Genomic DNA, 17,178 nt, shown 5'->3' with positions numbered 1-17,178 from the left:
GAACGCGCCCTTGGCTCCTGCCCAGCTGCACCAGCCATACGGAAGCCTGCCATCGGAAACGTACACATCGCAACCAAGTCATGGCTTAACCGCTTCGGCGTACGCTTCCGCACCTCAGCCTCCGGTATACGATCAATTCCGCATGCCGTATGGCCAGCAACCTGTCCATGCAGTACCGGTGCAGGCGCAACCCGTTTTCCATGTCCAAGTACCGCCGGGTGTATCGTCAGGCCAGCAACTACAAATCCGTAATCCACATACCGGGCAAGACATGATTGTGGCTGTACCACACGGCGTCGACCCAGGTGGAACATTTGCTGTTCAGTATTAGAACATTCATTCATTATTACTAGCAAAATTGTAAGTTAGTCAATGGCTATTTTTAAGAATGCATTGGATTTTGGTATTGGTCTACCTTTTCCGTTGTTTTTCATATTGATGCGAATAATGTTTTCCTTAGGCAAGATTGCTCCGGACGAGTGTTGCGCATGTTTATCTTTCCGAATCAGCCTCTCATTTGTTGTGGGAGCTATTGACCGAGACCTTGCTTTGCTCTTCGTAAACGACGAAAGAAAGGATGGAGGGGTGATCACTGTTTCGGTTCGTATGAGACGCGATTCAGGACGATCGGCATTTTCCAAGGCATCCAAAGCCGTGAATCCTTTCCGCTGTAAGGTGACCGCAGACATACGAGCGGCGTGCTCGGATCCTTTTGACAGCAAAACCTTGCGCGCCGCCTTTGGAGGAATTTGATATTCTGCTTCGCAAGGTCGTTTTTTTTGTATGTGCAGTCGTTGGGTTTTCTGGTGTGCTCGTTCTGAAGAGTCTTGCATTGATCTAAAGTGTTTGGCCGCATCGCTCGCTCGACGCTCTTGTTGCATTGTTTCCTTGTGAGAAACCGTGCCTTCACCGTGAGATTCGACGGATCTTGAAATGTGTTTGATGTGTTGGACCAACTGCCCAATTTCTTCGTTCTTCTTCATCACGGTCTCTTTCAGAGCTTTATTTTCAGTCGTCAATTTAGGATATATGGCCAATATGCCTTTGACCTCGGAGAGACTGTCGACTCGTGCACTTTCAAGGTGTTGCTCGAAGTGTGTCTTTTGCTCGGAAAGCTTCGTATTTGTACGGTCGAGTTCACGACGCAGCTCCTGTATTTGCTCCAGCGCTTCTTTTCGTTCACGCTTAGTTCTGGTGAGATCTAGATGAATCTCGTGCATCTTACGTTCGATGCGGTCGTGCGCTTGTTCGAGCTTTCCAAATTCTTCGTGCATAACTGTCTTGGCCAATACGGCATTCTCGAGATTTTCGGTAACGGTCTGGTATTGCTTCGCCGACGACGCAAGATGCGTTTCAAGCTTCTTTATACGACGTTTGGCGCGGTTGAATTTCGACCGATACTTGTTCCCTTCGTGATCAGGAGGCAATAGTTGTCCGGTTCGACTAGTTTTAGCAAGGCTTTTAGGGCAGGTGGTCGAAGCTCTGAGTCGAACTGAATCGTCGTCCTCGTCATCGATTACTACCATTTCTGGCTGGGATTCCTCCATCTGCGGATCTGCGTTGTCATCGCGATGTTCGTCATTGCTGTTCACTTCCTGGGCTTGAGGTTGACTGTCGCTTTTGTCCTGATTCTCGGCAATGCGTAGTTTCGACGATGATAGTGTCACGCTTAAATGATCATCCTCTTCAAGGGAACTTACACTATCATCATCATCATCGATGAAGGTTTCTGGATTGCCCAAATCTAGAAAGAGTTTCACAAATCCGGTACTTTTCCCGTTGCACGTGGGGCATTTAACGTTTTGGGCGTGCCGCTGGTGCCGAGCCCAGTTTTCAAAGCAGGGTTGGTGAAAGCAGTGTCCACACGGTACACATGCACCTACGGCGGGCGCATCAGTCTCGTCTGGGTCAACCGATGCCAATGTGCAAAGACAGATGCAGCACATGTTCGTACTTTCGCCGGCGTCCGCCATGGTCGATCGCAGGTGTCCTATGAACTGTAAATGTGGCGCACTACTAGAGGCGCCAGGAACGATTTGAATAAAAGGAACCTGACGAAACCATAAATACAATGTCCCGTTTTACCGTAAAAGAAAAATTTGCCAATCAATTAACGGACCTCCGGGTTTCGGTTAGTAAACCGTCGGCTGAACGGATTTCTCTTTGGAACAGTTTTGTCGCTTTGAGCGCAAGGGTGACCAGACGATTCCAACGAAATACTCTATGGAACGAATGACTGTCAACTAATGTAATGCAACAGTGCTTGCACGGAACTTCCACATCCAACTTACAACATAAAATGGAACCCGCATCTACGTCGTTGTCGAGCCCAGGATTCCGGCATAGGAGCTTTCGTCGATTCCTAGTGCGTTTTTGATCATCCGTAAGGCCGTTTTTCGTCCGTAGGGAATGTAGCTCAACGTGTACCACAACGACGCACAAAACTGCGTGACGGTCAGGAGGAGTAGCAAGATCAGCTTTGGCAATGCTGGCATCGGAACAAAAATAACAACCATGGTTGCTCCCAGGCAAGATAAATACGTAATAGAGGTTTCCCTTCGTTTCTCGTCAAACATGCTTTTGAATTGTCGCTTCGGACCGCAAAGGAACACACTAGCTAGGAGCTGCATGATTTGTCCGGCAGTGTAATTAAAAGCAAATGGTAGGGGATGACCCTCAATCAGTTTGATGAAGAAGCGAAATGAAAAGAAACTCATCACGTCTGGGCGTTGGAGGTTGTTAGGAAAAGGTATTGGGTGTGAGAATTGAGATTTCCGATGACCCCAGAAGAAAGTTGGCTACCCACGTACATCCCATTCCGAAACAGACGGCAAATCCAATCAAGCGTTGTTGAAAGGTAAGCGTCGGACAGTATTCGGCGAGTTCCTCCAGCCGATCGGGTTGTTGCTCTTCCACGTCGTCGCCCGGATCCGCTCGCACGAAACTCAGTTTCGCCTTGTTTAGGGAGTCTTGGAAGAAGGATGCCATGGTTTGGGCACTGTCCCTCGCAATCTCGATTGAATTAGTCGTCCGGTTGTTCGTTCGTCGTGGTTGCAGGAAGCAAGGTTCGGCGTGATACAAGTGTAATTCGAAAGGCGAGTATTCCTGTTGTGTCCCGGTGTTGCTTTCATGTCACAGTCAAAGCGAGAATCTGCCAGCGTTTCGATCCGTTGAGGAGCCCAGAATGGGAACGCGTGCAGAGACGAAGACATCCGCATTTCGCAGTCAACCGTCCACCTGTCAACCGAGGTTCCCAGAGCCAACGAGAACTAGAGTCGAGAGCGGGCCCACCTTGCGTTCGATTTCATGTCGTAGCTCATAGTTGCACATTCGCACTTAGCGATTTCCAAACACAACGGCAGAAGAAGGTTACATCGTTGCCTCAATCGCGTGTACGGTCTTCAGAAAGCAGTCACACTGTTGATCTGGTCGGCGGAGCACACAACTCTAAATGGCGCACCTCGTTCTCGCATCTGTCCCCAGAGCTTCCTAGTTTACTGTTAACTGTAAGGGCGAGCATCGATTGGAAAGAGCCACTGTGTACGGGGATGATAAGATAACACTGCGCTACTCGCATAACGTTTGAGATTAGAAGCTCTAGCCCAGTGACGTGTTGCCTACTTTCTTGCCCTACCCGGTCGGTTCTTGTTCGTCAATCTCCGCACAATCCCAATTTCATCTCGACGACGGCACGAGTCGAAATCGACATCAGCTCTATTCTTGTAACACGAAAGCGAGCGTGTCATGGCTACCAATCGTCTTGATGAAAAGATTGCGGACGGTCGCTTCGCCATCGATATTCGTCTCTTTCTCGCAGCTGTCACGCTCGCCATGGGGGCGTCGTTCGTTGCGGGCGTTGCCTTGGGCGAATCCTCTCCGTGGACGCCTAGCCGTATCTTCACGGCTTCCCATCCTACCGTTTTACAAGATCATGATCACCAGTATAAGGCGGAGCAGCCTGATACTATGAGCTCCGATACCACTGAGGAGCACCTGCCTGCTGGACAACACTTGTTGGTGGACATGGAAGGCGTCGACGGGGATTTCCTAAATAGTGAAGCGCAACTCTCGCAAGCCATGGTGGATACCGTAAAAGAAGCCGGATTGACCATGCTTTCGTATCACTGTCATTCCCTTACACCTACCGGTGTTTCTTGTATCGGAGTGCTTTTGGAATCGCACATTAGTTTTCACACTTGGCCCGAAGACGGCGTCATTACTCTGGATCTTTTTACCTGCGGCTCGAACCCGCTGTTGCCAGTCGTGGCGGTGATTGAACGACTCTTCGGGATTGGCGAAGCCGTACATTCGCAGTGGTCACACGAATTGCGCGGTTTTCGACCCAAAAGCGGCACGAAACATTATCTAGACGACAATTCGGATCTGTCGCTCTGGGTGCTCTCGCCTCTGGAGGTGTATTCCAAGGAACAGATTTACGGCAACATGACCAAGCATCAACGCGTCGATATTTGGGATATCCGTGAGGTATGAAACTTACGGCACCAACGGTACAAGCTCACTGCAAGTATACTCACGCGCATTTCGCTCACCCAAAACCTGTTGTCTGGTTTGTTGTTTGCAGATTACAGACACCCCGACCTACGAAGACGTACAAAAGTACAATCTTACTCCGGGCGATCCTCGTTTGTCGTCTCCCGAGCTTGCAACCCCCGATCGTCTCTTGTTTTTGGACGGAACTATCCAGTCCATGTCTTTGTCGGAAAACGTTTATCACGAAGCCCTCGTTCACCCGGCCATGTTTGCTCATCCTGCTCCTAAACAAGTAGCCATTTTGGGTGGTGGAGAAGGTGCTACGCTCCGCGAGGTTCTCAAGCACAAGACACTTGAAAGGGCCACCATGATTGAACTCGATGCGGAACTAGTTCAGATTTCCCGCAAGTTTCTACCGAAAATGTCCAACTGTTCCAACTTTATAGGACGATCGGAAAATTGTTTCGACGACGAACTCGCCAACGTTCAGTATTTTGACGCCCGAGCTTGGTTTGTGGATCGCTTCGGTGATGCTCCAACAATCGAGGCACCTCCAAAGTTCGATGTTATTTTCATTGATGCTTTGGATTCCGAGGACGAAACCGCAATTGCCGACCACCTCTACAGTGACGGGCATTTTATAAACTCCCTCTTAAACAGTCTAACCGACGATGGTGTGCTAAACATTCAAGTTGGTACAGCCGCTACCATCGACGATCCACGTGCCGACATGGGGATCTATAAGAATCGAGAAATGCTTTTTAACCTATTGGAATCCAGTGAAGACGTAGCGGCAATGTTGATATACGAAGATCCACACTGCGGCTTTCTTGAGCCGCATTCGTTCTTGTTGGTCTGTAAGAGCGTCACTTGCCGTAGCCGCTGGTACGCTCGTAGCGATCAGGTTGACTACGAAATTTATGATCGGATCGTTCGAACGCATAACAAAGTTCGGGCCTTGACCTATTTCGATGGGACCACCCAGCGCTCGTATCAGTGGCCCAAGAAGGGATGGGAGACCGTCTACTGTCGTCGTGAACCAATGCCGTTTGAGTGTGCCTACCGTACCATGAATATGCAGGCAGAATTGCACGATTTTGATTTGGAAAATGAAGAGAACAGTTCGTTCCGTGTTGAAACTCACAAAAACGAAAGTGGCAAGATAATTTCGACGAAAGTGTACGCAACTACGAGCATTCCGAGAGGATCATTTGTAATGCCAGCGCATCTCGCCAGCTCACTGCAAGTCACAACCCGCAACTTGGAAGGATTGAAAAAGAATACAGAAGTGGGCGGGGGTCGTGTGGCAGTGATTCAGGACTTGCTCGGATTTTTTGAATCTTACGCGCACGAAAGCGCGGCCGATGGCAGTGCCCAGCACTACGTCGAATTGGGCGGTTCCGTTTTGATTCGGCGTGTAGACGGAAGAGAGGAGGCAAACGTAGACAAATGGGTGCCCAATCATCCGTCGGGAATTCGCCCTAAGTATTCGCCTGTCTACGAACGGAATCGGGTCAGTTTCGACGTGTTCATGGTGGCAACGGAGGATATTGAAGAAGGAGAGGAAGTCGTCATGTATCGAGGTACATGGCAATAGAACCCTTAACATCAGAAAAGTATGTTAAGAAGATCATTAATCTCCCTCTAAAAATCCAAAAGCCCTGTAAACGAAACTTCATCCCCACTATCTGAGTCGTTCCCTTCGAATTGCATTCCCTGAAAATCTCCAAGGTTGACTGATATGCCTCCTATTCTTGCAGTGTTTCCAGATCCACTAGATTTCATTAGGCCTTTCTTGACTTTCTTTTTCGGCTTTCCATTCATCTGATCCTGTACCGCTGTCTCGAGAGCGCTAAGTTCGGACCGGTGTGATTCAATTTGATTCGAAACAAACTCGTGAATTGCGATCGCTTCCTGAGCGATGGGGCTGGTTTGACCATTGAATTTGACGGCGTTGCTTTTCATGAGGTCAAAATCGCGAACAAGGTTGTCGGCAGATCTGTATTCGTACCGCTTGATCTTATCTCGAATTGTCTGCAGGTCGATGGGATCGCTGATAACTTCGTAGTACTTGGGTAGAAGACGTCGATTAACAGGTTTCACAAACGGTAAAGCTCCTGGACGGGCTTCTACGGCTGACCGAATTGCTTCCAACTTTTCGGAGAAAATAACATGTGGTCGGCGGTTTCGAATAGAACCGCGCTCCTTGCGGTTGTTAGTTCCTTTGTGCTTCGCTGACGCAGTATAAACTTCTAATTCTTCCTCTTCCCGTTTTCTCTTCCGCATCCGTTCCTCTTTGGATATTTTGCTTTTCAGTTTTCCAAACTGGAGCGTACCCCGGGGAGTTGCTCGACCTCCGGCTCGCCGCTTACGATTCCCCCCGCGTTTGTCGGCAAAGCGCCCGCGGGAAGAATACTCAAAATCGTCTTCGTCTTCGAACAAAGCTTGACCTGGAGGCTTTTCGTCTGAGTTTGCTTCGTACTGAAACTCTTTTTTTCGACGGTGATCTTCGCTGTTGTCTTGCTGAAGCCGGGCCATGATCTTTCCGACTTCGTCGGGTCTGAGGACGAATTTGAAGGTTGTTGTCTGGTGGCCGTCGGGATGTGTTTTTACTACCTTCTTTCTTATGACCTTTCTGTTTGAACGCATTTGTGTATCGAAGGATTCTACCTTCGGCTTGTTCGACTGCAAACCTTCGCGGACTGCCCTTTCCTCCTCACGCTGCCGCTTTAATGCTGCAAGCTCGCGGGCATCCTTATTCATCTCGTGGTCCTGTGCAGCCGCCCGCAGCTGTCCCAGACCGCCGTCAGCTTCTCCTCCGCCAGTATGCTCCGCAACGAGCTGATTCGCTTCCGATCGATCCAGCATTTCGTCTTCCAACGCCGCTGCAAGATCGTCATCGTCATCTGATGAATCTGAATCGGAGCCTAGCTTACTGGTGCTGTCCGGCTTATTGGATTGTGATTGCTGTGCCATTCCAGAAACTTCGTTCTCGCCGTCAGCGATAGCCGCTCCTTCTGTGCTTCCAGCGACCTTGTCATCCATCGATAATGCAGCAATCTGTCGCCTCCATATGACTCGGACACGATCCCGATACATCTGCTTCTGCTCCGAAAGTTTCATTTTTTCACCGCGGGCAAAGCGTTCAAGGCCGTCACCTATTCCATCGCTCGCGGCTTTCGTGGAAAGATCCCGGATGACGTGCACTCGATCCCACCTCTTTAGTGTATCAATCTTTTCCTGTGTCATACCATATGAGCGAAGCAAGCTCGCCATTTGCTTCATCGTAAGTTTTCGAAGATCATCTTCTGTCCCAGTAATCTTTTTGACCTCTGCACTCAGAGCTGCATTCCCGACGGACTTGCTTGGTTTCGAGTCCGCTTCACGGATAAAGCTAAAACCTTCTCCTTGACCGCTTGGGTCGCCGAGACCAGTTAGCTTCATCATGCCAGTCCCGTCGCCTTTTTTATGAACATCGATAAACTCACCGGTCAAATGCCATGGAGCAAGTTGAAGCTGCTCATATATAAACTGTGCAATTTCATGTTTTTGCCGCAAGATCTTAAAATGAGATTCAATGATCGCGGCCGCCTGTTCATAAAAAGCGACTTGGACAGCCGAGATGCTCTTGTTCGAGCGACGCAATTCCGCTAGCTTCTTCATTTTTCTTGACAAGTCTTTGGCTGCATTCAGCTGTCCGGAAATATAGACCATAATGACGCCCACGCTTAGAACAGTATGTGAGCCAGCTAGAAGTTGGTGGATTCCAAGGTCTGACAGTCGGCGACTGGCTGCGCAAGCACTCTCAAAAGCTGCAACACCTTCGGGTGCAATAGTCCTGCCGAGGGCGTCAACTCCGGGGTACTCTTCAAACCCTATTTGTTTCGTCGTCCAGATCTGAGTATTCTTGTCGTACAGAGCGACTTGTTTGAGGCGGGGCCGTAACGCATTCGACGGTAACTCAAGGTTAGGCAGTACGCGATCTTGGATCTCGTCAAATCGTAAACCGTGTCCTTCTCGACCTTGAGAACGAGCGAGAGCTCTAGCAATTTGATATGAAACAAAAGGCCCTACAAAGTTCTTTTCACCCTGGGTGTTTGGCGCGAAGACCCGCACACGAGGCTCTGTTTGACCAACAGTGAAAGTGCTCGTAGGCAAATCTCGAAGGATCACGCTCATTGACTCACGCTGGCCGGGCCTTGCCGCTCCACTAGGTGGTGTGAGGACCATCAAAAAGTCAGTTGTTTCAGGTTCGTGAAGAAACATCGGCGCGACGAACAAGTTTGTAATAATTCCGGTCACTGTTGTGCTGTCTTCGACTTCGCCAAGAAATGGCCCGTGGACCTTGGGATGTAAGTTTTCAGTTACACCCTCCGGAAGGATATCTATTGCATCTTGTTCCGCACGCTCCTTCTGTGATTTCTTAGGAACTTTGCCAACCCATTCCAAAACCGACGTTTCCCGACTTGGCCCTTCCAACCGAGGAAGTCGTTCTGCACGGCTCGATCGAGCGTCTGCCTCTCCAGCAATGGGCTCGGCTCTTTTTCTGCGTGCGGGCCGGTCACCCCCACCAGCCGAAACAGGGCAATGTGCCTTGTCTCCACGGTAATAATTGACAATCTTGCTCGCCATGCCTTTTGTTAGTTGGATTGGAGGGCGCTCTTCGCAGTACTCAAGCAAAATAAGCTTGCCTTCTGTTGGACTCAGATCCGCTTCGCTGCGCAGCTTGGCCTTTGATATCGCACCTGCGTGAGCTCCTGTCATAATTGCCTGGTATGATCCTGAAGCGCCGGTAACTTCCGTCTTTTTACTGGTGGGAGCAAAGCGGATCTGGAATTGCCAGGACAGGTCTTGACGAACGACACTGAGGGGCAACTTGGGTCTATGATATTGTCGTAACAGAACCTTGGAGAGATCGCGCACGAGACTATGGCTATTAATCATATCGAGCTGCTCAATATATTCGGCCTCATGCAATCCCGATGAACCCACATCTCGGGACGGCCGCCCGCTGCGTTCAGTTCCTCCTGGACCCATCAGCGAGGAAGTGATAGTCCGTCCTTTTCCACCACCCAAAGCCAACGTTCCCATGGCTTCTGTCACGCGATTCGTCTTGTCTTCGGCCATTTGTGCTCGTTGCTTTTGACGAGCCTCGATCAACGCCGCCATTTTGTCCTTATCAGCGTGCAGCGAACCAGCTTTAGAGACTTCTGCTGTGGAAGTAATTGGATTGGCCCATTCCCGTTCTCGCCGCATTTGATAGGCATCCGACTTAAGTGCAGGTGTAGGGCGTTGTGCAGAAAGAACCGTATTTTGATACACATGACGGGCTACAGATTGTCCAGCTACGCCAAGTTCTAAAATCAGAGGAGTATTTCGAGCCTTTTCCTGCAGTTTCTCGAGTGATCCGTCCCAACAAATTGTGGATTCGTCTAATACAAGGTTATCCAAGTAGGGATTTCGGGGCCGTCTCAGTAAATCCGTAGGGTCTCGATTGGAATATTTGGACTCGCCCTCTGGTTCTTCTTCAATTTTCCAACGAACCTTCGATTCCCAGTCGCCGAGTTCAATCTCGTGGAATCGTGCTGGGATGGTCTCGTACGCCGGCCAAGAGGAGACCACCGGAGGCCTCTTCGTCAGCAGACTCGACACATCCCGTCGCTCTGATTCAGGAAGATGCTGAATAAAAGCAGAAGTCTGCGTAACAAGGCTCAATACCAATCGTGAGGTTTCCTCCTCGGCTCGTCGTCGCGTTGCGTCCTCGAGCGCAGCCGTAGAATGCTTGATCGAAACAGACTTTTTCTTCTGATTATTTTCTGGATGGTAGGCCTCTCGCGGAATTAAGCGAGCGATTCGTGCCGGCCGGTATTCTCTGGAAAGAAGGGCTTCAAAGTCAAGCGGCGGGGCTGCCATAGCTGTGCACAATGTTCATGTACGCAGTGGAATGTCCTTGGAAGACGACGGAAGAGGCCTGCCAATTGGTTTGCGGGCGAACAAACAGTATCTGCACAAACAGGATGCACGTTTCCCTTTTGGTGTGTTATAGTATTTACGGGTCCTCTTCTCCCACTGTTGATTGGCAGACGGCCCAAGTTCCGGAGATGACATTGGCAATACCTATCTTTTTGGGCAAGATAATGTAGAGCGGACCTTTTTCACTGACAATCTTCTTGGTGTGAGTGTGAGCTTGTCGTTGGTGGAGTCAGCAATTCTAGAGATGCGCCATTACTTTGCAGATTGCACCACGACGGTGTATTGCGATCATGTCTGCCCTCTCCCATACTATCGGTACTATCTTTGAAGTGAAGTCACAGTCAGTGCAAATTCATTAGAGTACATGGGACACAGCTCTAGAACTTCAATTTGAAAGATCCATAACTTGGTTGACCGAAAATTGAGATTACGATAGATTGAACGGTTTCGATGGATAGTTTTTGTGGTTAGATTGAGGGCCGTACATACCAACAATTTCTAGCTTCATATGGCTAGGCATTTCTCTAATGTAAGGACGTGCCGTTGGCGGCCGTTCTTCTATAACAGTAAAGCAGCATTGCTATGGTAGTTGACGTCTTGTTGATAATGGCTGTTTGTTAGTGCTCACTTTCAGACGTACACTTTGTCGCAAAGAGCAACCTCCGAAACCGTTCTAACTTCAAATTTCTTTCTGTTAATTTTGGCACGTCTGATCGATTTTCGTTCCAGAGGCGAAAGGAAGAAGTACCTCGAAACACACCAGACTTCGGGTAAGCCGCACCTCCACTCACATACGTAGCAATCACGCCTAACAACAAAAAAATTTCAATAATTTTTTCCAAATGCGTCGGTCGTTGTGGCTCATTTGTTTCGCTGTCTCTCGGGGATACTGGTGTGACCGCCAAAAACACCAAGTGCACGCTGATGTAGCTTTCCCAACCAGCCAGCAAAGCCAAGTATGTCGATCAAATGATAATTTGATTACTCTTCGCGCTTCCCGTGACAACCACTCTTCTCGAGCGACTCCAAATTCTCACAAAACGTTGTTTCAGAAGATTCGGGCTCGGGCTTTGGCGGTTGACAACTCCTACCATCTGGTTTGGTCCCCCGGCGTCCTAAAGCAAGTCGCCCTCGTGTCGGGTACGCTTCTTTCGGCCCGTTTCCTAATCCAGTTGTCTGGAGCGACCATGGAGCCGCTGTTGCATCTTCTTTCTTCTATGCATCCCAGTTTTCGGTCTGTGGCGAGCGACATGGTTTTACCGCTCCTTGCAAGCTCTTGTTGTATGCTTCAATTGCTTATAAACATAGTGGTTGGTGGGTGCGCAGGATTTAATACAATCCTGGGGCCTATTCGTCCGTTCTTTCTTTCCTTGTTGGTTTACTTGACAGCAACTACTCGCTATGCTCCGAATTGGGCTGTGATATCCACCATGCGTTGGTCGTTGGCCTTGTTTCCCGAAGGGCTACAGTTTTGGAACACATACAAAGAAGAGTCACAGAAAAGCAACGTTTTGGGTAAAATAGATATCGAAGTCGAGCTTGATATTCCTACCATGGGGTGTGTCGCTTGCATCAATACGATCGATCGGAGTTTGCTATCTACTACCAGCGTTGTGGATGCTTTTTCGGCGCTCAAGCCTCTTGGTACTAAAGGTGGACAAGCAACCGTGCGTCTCCGAGTTGATTCTGAGGACGAGATCGAGAAGCAGATTGCCGCGTTGGTGAGCGCCGTAGAACGCGCTGGTTTTGATCAAACGTCAGTGATTTCGCTCCGAAAGAATACATTGGAATGAATGAGCCCCTATCCAGGGAGTGAAGCTCCTAGCTTATTCTACATTCACTAACATCCAAAGGTTTTATTTGAGTTATATTGATGATATTATGGAATCGAAGTCCTAGATACTACTCAACTTCGCGGATACTATCAGATTTTGATGCGTGGCTCCTATTGAACATTGCGGGAGGTTTGAAAAGGTGCCTAGCCTGCAGTGATTTTGTTTCGCCCGTATTGACTCCTGAAGCCCCACAATTCAGGACACGCCTCATGAGCTCCAAGCGGTTTTTCCCCGACGTTTGCACTGCATTGTTTCCGACAACCTTATGTGAGAGGCGAGGGATATCATGAAGTCCTATCCTAGCAACCTCTAAAGTGTTCAAACGGATACGGTCTTCCAAAGCCACGTGGGCCCACAATGCCCTTTTCAAAGGAGTGATTGCGGGAGATGGAGGAAATCGTCGCAAACTCTTCTTTGTGGGCGCTTTAAAGTTAATATTTGTGGAGTCATTCAATTCTGTAAAGAGAGTCAGCATGAGAGCCGTCGATTCGTCTGCAAGCTTAGTGGCGTGCCCTAGTTGTAAGAGAGAGTGAGTGAGTGAGAGGGATCCACATTTAGGTAATGAAACTGAAGAAAACCATTCGACATCAATAAACCTACAAATCGACACCGCCAGCGCTAACTTCTTTCTCTTGCCCTTCAACGGGACGCTGAATCTATCAAATAGGGCCAGCTGCTGCTCGAGCTTCAAAGCCGAAATTCGGTCGTAAATTTGAACCCGTTCTGAATTGATGCGTTGGGCCTCTGGTCCAGCTGTTACTTTACTGTTGCCCTTTTGGGAAAAATCTAAAATTAGTATTGGCTTCTCAATGTTCAACTTGATAGGGACAAAGGAAAAACGAGTTAGTTCTAACTTATCGTTTTGCAAATCTTTCTGAAGAAAGGAAACTTACAATAATGCAAGCCCAATGCGTTTCAAAGTTCATGCGCAACAAAGAAGCGGACTTTACGATCTTTGGCTGCTCTGTACTCAAATTCTTCATGCTCGTTGGCAAAGGTATATTCAACTTTGACCACAGTCGATGTACCTCCGCCTCAGCCATCTGCACGCGCAGATAGCTTTCGACTTTCAGTATTGGCCAAAACTTGCATCGATAGCTCAAAGGTGTATGCGAAGCCTTCCAAAGCAAGAAGATGTGTTCTCTATAGGTACGAAGCCGGTGCTCAACAATGGATGCAACGATTTTTCGAGTTTGAAAACCTCGGATACGTGCTTGCGCCCTACAAATGGCTGTAACCAATAACAAGAAGCCGGCACGCACCATTCGGTCACGCGTAAGGGATTGCATTCTGCATGTAGCAAAACGAAGTTTACGGAACCATTCTCTGGTGGAACGACCCACCGATAGCACTCGGTACCACTTCTGCAGACAAATAATTGCATTGGTCTCCAAATTGCTACGATCACCTTCAGCGCTCACTCTGAAACTTTCCCTCTGATGATCCTTTTTAAGGACAAGATGCAATCTGCAATGTGTTTGCAGTTTTATGATAATGCCAAGTAGAATTGCCTGCTTCCGTCGTGCGTTGAGAACTACTCCTTCTGCAGTAGATACAATATCATCCCTCATAACAAGTGCACTCGACAGTGAAATATCACTCATTGAGAAGTCAGAGCTACCAGTCGCTCTCCTTTCGCGATTGGTCTCTCGCATTGGGGAAGATGGAACAAATGGGCTTGACAAAGCAGATAATGCAGTATCGAGGTTTTTCACACCCCGCTTTGTCTCTGCCATCAACATTTTTGGGGTTTTCGACACGGGCTTTAATGCTCTCGCAACAAAAGCCTTCTCATTTGCCTGCGCAAGTGCGGAGATTCTACGAGACGTTCGAACCGATGATCTTTGATCATAACGGGGCCATTTCATCGGACGGCGAACCTTACCGAATAGCTCAGGGTTCAACGCAGGAAAGGAACCGTAGTGATAGGTGCGACCATCATCGGGTAAACCCCAGTTTGAGGGAGGAGGGGGTGTGAACGTCTCATTGACCTACGAAGAATAAGGAACGTGTGCTTGTTAGCTTCAATAGACCGAAAGAATAGGAATTCTTTCCTTACATACCATATTTGAATCATCCTTTAGAAAGGACGTTTCCCTTTTCCCGCCGCCCCGTCCAATTTTGGAGAAAGTCTGTTTTTTTGACCGATTTATCTTTGCGATAATGGATTCGTCGAAGAAACGGATTTCTGGATCGCTAGGATTTTGGATCCGTTCATCCAAAAACCTTGAGAAAAACTGTGTTTTCACCACACAATGAAGAAACTCTGAGCTCCTCTCTGAACAGTTTAACGAATCAATAAACGCTTCGGAACGAAAACCATTTTTGTCGAGATAGTGGCGGTAAGATTGGAATATCGAAACGAAAAGCCGGAGAAATGCATTTCGAATCTCGGAAGAGTCAAACCCAGATGGATCATCCTTGTCCAACAACTTTGTCCCAGGTGAACCAGTGACATGAAACCTTTCGCTACCCGAGGAATCCGCTGATATCTTTGATTTCAGTCCTCCTCTCGGACGCACGGCGCGCAAAAATTTGAAGCGCTGTCCTTTGGAATCCGGAGTCGACGACGCATCTTGCTCATAGAACTGTCCATGCTCCGAAAGAAAGCCGGAGATTGGAACTTGTAACTCGTTGTCTGCGTAGGCTCTGTCCAGTCTTCCAAAAATATCTTTCCTACGCACTGAAGTCGGGCATGATTCGGATTTCGAAGCTCGAGCGTATGGATCCCTGTAGCTATTGTGGAGCTCTTCTTCATTGCCAGTAAGAATTGTTGCCGCCTTCGTTGCTGCTGCAGAGAACACAGAATCGCATTCAACGTACGCTACAGACGCATGCGTTTCCAACTTTGACTTAAGCTTCAAAGCCTGTCGTTCAGGAAGGGCTGGACTGGAGCGTGGAGTTACTTCGTCATATTCATAGCCCAAGTGAATGACATCACGGTCGAGATCCACAAAAACGACACCGCGTGGTCTTGACCCGGCTGGTACATCGACGAGATATCGTGAATGCAAACCAACCAAGAATGGAACAGGGGCGCCCAAGATGTCAATCATATTGTACGGTAAGACTGGAAGGTACATGCCTTGCCAGTGGAACGGAAATAAAAGACTCACAAGCGCTTCTGCCGTAGGTGCTAACATGGCGTAATGCCTCGACAGTAAAGCGACTCGTCCCTCTTCCAGCAAGCATCCTATCACCACCATGACGTTCGAAACCGACAGCGCAGCAAAAAGTGGCTGAAAAGAAAAATCAGCAAGTGGTAGCTGATTCTCTGGAGGTCGTCCAATACTCCAGGTGTCGTTCACTGTTAAACCAAATTTGACCAGAATTTTGCCCGGCGGGGGCAGCGGCACTTCGCCTACAAAGTTGGCGATGAAGCGTTCAATAGGCAACGGGGCTCCGACCAACGCAATTCGGTAAATTTGTAACAAAAATTTTCTCCAGACGTCGAAAAACGGATAATGCGATACGACAACTAGCACCTTGGGAAAGTAAACGACATCCACATAGACATCAGATTCGGACTGGAAAGAAGAGCTCCTGGTATCTTGATCATGCACCAAACGCGACCTTTCTGATCCCATCCATCCTGGCAGCTGTCCTTCATAGCCAGAGATTCGAAACTTTTCCTTAAGATTTTCTACGTCAGAATCATTATCGTACAGGCAAAGGGCGCCGCCATAAAGGCGTACGCCGTCGCCACACGTCAATACAAAGGAGAAGAAGGATGGTGGCCGTGGGGTAAGACTCGGTCGGCAGCCATCGGGCACGACAAGTGAGCCAATGTGTTTGGGAAATTCAGTATCTGCGTGAGCTTCCTGATTCGGAAAGCAGTCAGTTACCTCGGGAACCAGCAATACATCCTCCGGAGATGATAGCTCCGAAAGGTCCAAGCCCAACATATCAGGAATTACGAATTCAGAAGGGGTCACCACACAAAAATAGTCTACCAATCTGTTAGGAAGGATCGATTCACGATTCCCGTTTTCGACTGACTGCATCAAATTGCGCGAGGCACGCTGAGAATGCGACTCTCCCAACTGCAGCTCTGAGAACGAATGTAAATCAGCACCCCAATTGCCTTCCCATTCATCCTGGTGGCGATCCAGAATCGCCCTCCAAGCCCGGTTCGCAAACGGACCCGATGGGGGTAACACAAATGCGAGCGCCTCGTATTTCGCTCGCACGAATGTTAGACGATCCGCTATTGTACTGTCGGCATTTGGTCGTTTCTGCTTCCACGAGTGAGGTATATGCGCTTCTAAAACAGATCGTGCCCGATTATTTCCGCCGCCTTTGACCAAGAGCTGAACCTCTTCAACACTCCAAGTGGAAGAATCTTGGACAGCGTAAACAACGGTAATGCTTCTACCGAGGAGCTTGTGCGCTGCTCCGCAGAGGGCACATACGAATACGCCGTGTCCGCCGACGTAGGAAGCCGCGACAAGGCTCGGGTCAACCGGTGGGTCGAGAGTTTCCGGTATTTTTGAAGGAGAATAGTTAGGAGGGGCGAAATTGACATGATTGAGCCGAAAATTATTGTATTGGCTTGAAGGCAGTTCGATTTTGGGATTAAAGGAAGCGTGCACTTGGGAGGAATCTATTAACGTAACACGGCAGTCGGCACACGAGCGATTCGAAGCGATTGAACACAACTTAGCAAGCGTTTTCGTCACAGAGGCCACAGGCTGTTCTGGGGAAGCTACTCCCAAAGAAAGCGACATGTAAATCGTTCGTCACCGAGAAGCCGCAAGTTTTGCGCTCGTTCCTACCATGGTCATCACTTGGAAGATGGTTGTGTCCTGGGAATTAGCTTGCGTGTTTCGCTTTTTTACCCCTCCCACTTTTACATTAATGGCTGTATATTATTATACAA

General features: G+C 48.8%; 6 protein-coding genes across 6 annotated transcripts; 2 read left to right on the top strand and 4 right to left on the bottom strand.

Moving 5' to 3' along the window:
• Nucleotides 1-589: 589 nt before the first annotated feature.
• Nucleotides 590-1,973, bottom strand: PHATRDRAFT_32065 (predicted protein; the record flags this gene model as incomplete). The annotated part of the gene is made up of 2 exons (XM_002176779.1): nt 590-592; nt 681-1,973. The coding sequence occupies 2 exons, from the start codon at nt 1,971-1,973 to the stop codon at nt 590-592; spliced, it is 1,296 nt and encodes a 431-aa protein (XP_002176815.1).
• PHATRDRAFT_42946 (predicted protein) lies at nt 1,965-3,098 on the bottom strand. The gene is made up of 2 exons (XM_002176778.1): nt 2,811-3,098; nt 1,965-2,722 (listed from the first exon to the last, which is right to left on the bottom strand). Exons 1-2 carry the CDS (start codon nt 2,986-2,988, stop codon nt 2,313-2,315), a joined length of 588 nt encoding a protein of 195 aa, XP_002176814.1. The 5' UTR covers nt 2,989-3,098; the 3' UTR covers nt 1,965-2,312.
• An 868-nt stretch (nt 3,099-3,966) lies between these two features.
• PHATRDRAFT_7617 (predicted protein) lies at nt 3,967-4,248 on the top strand (the record flags this gene model as incomplete). The annotated part of the gene is made up of 1 exon (XM_002177291.1): nt 3,967-4,248. A coding segment is annotated over one exon (282 nt), but the record flags the coding sequence as incomplete, so codon positions are not given.
• Nucleotides 4,249-4,675: 427 nt separating this feature from the next.
• Nucleotides 4,676-4,903, top strand: PHATRDRAFT_7913 (predicted protein; the record flags this gene model as incomplete). The annotated part of the gene is made up of 1 exon (XM_002177290.1): nt 4,676-4,903. A coding segment is annotated over one exon (228 nt), but the record flags the coding sequence as incomplete, so codon positions are not given.
• Nucleotides 4,904-5,344: 441 nt separating this feature from the next.
• PHATRDRAFT_42944 (predicted protein) lies at nt 5,345-10,404 on the bottom strand (the record flags this gene model as incomplete). The annotated part of the gene is made up of 1 exon (XM_002176777.1): nt 5,345-10,404. The coding sequence occupies one exon, from the start codon at nt 10,402-10,404 to the stop codon at nt 6,136-6,138; it is 4,269 nt and encodes a 1,422-aa protein (XP_002176813.1). The 3' UTR covers nt 5,345-6,135.
• An 865-nt stretch (nt 10,405-11,269) lies between these two features.
• On the bottom strand, nt 11,270-17,026 carry PHATRDRAFT_42942 (predicted protein; the record flags this gene model as incomplete). Its single annotated transcript, XM_002176776.1, has 4 exons — nt 11,270-12,812; nt 12,900-13,116; nt 13,193-14,290; nt 14,363-17,026. The coding sequence occupies 4 exons, from the start codon at nt 17,024-17,026 to the stop codon at nt 12,367-12,369; spliced, it is 4,425 nt and encodes a 1,474-aa protein (XP_002176812.1). The 3' UTR covers nt 11,270-12,366.
• Between the last annotated feature and the right edge of the window lie 152 nt (nt 17,027-17,178).

This window comes from Phaeodactylum tricornutum, chromosome 1 (assembly GCF_000150955.2).
Source record: "Phaeodactylum tricornutum CCAP 1055/1 chromosome 1, whole genome shotgun sequence".
NCBI lineage: Eukaryota > Bacillariophyta > Bacillariophyceae > Surirellales > Neidiaceae > Phaeodactylum > Phaeodactylum tricornutum.
This window is presented reverse-complemented; position numbering and strand designations above follow the sequence as displayed.

Excerpts from the sequence above, each read along its gene's own strand:
- PHATRDRAFT_42946 (XM_002176778.1), bottom strand. The coding sequence starts at position 2,988 with ATGGCATCCTTCTTCCAAGACTCCCTAAACAAGGCGAAACTGAGTTTC. Across the intron at positions 2,723-2,810 it reads CGTCTGTTTCGGAATGGGAT|ACGTGATGAGTTTCTTTTCA; the intron begins GTACGTGGGTAG and ends TCCAACGCCCAG.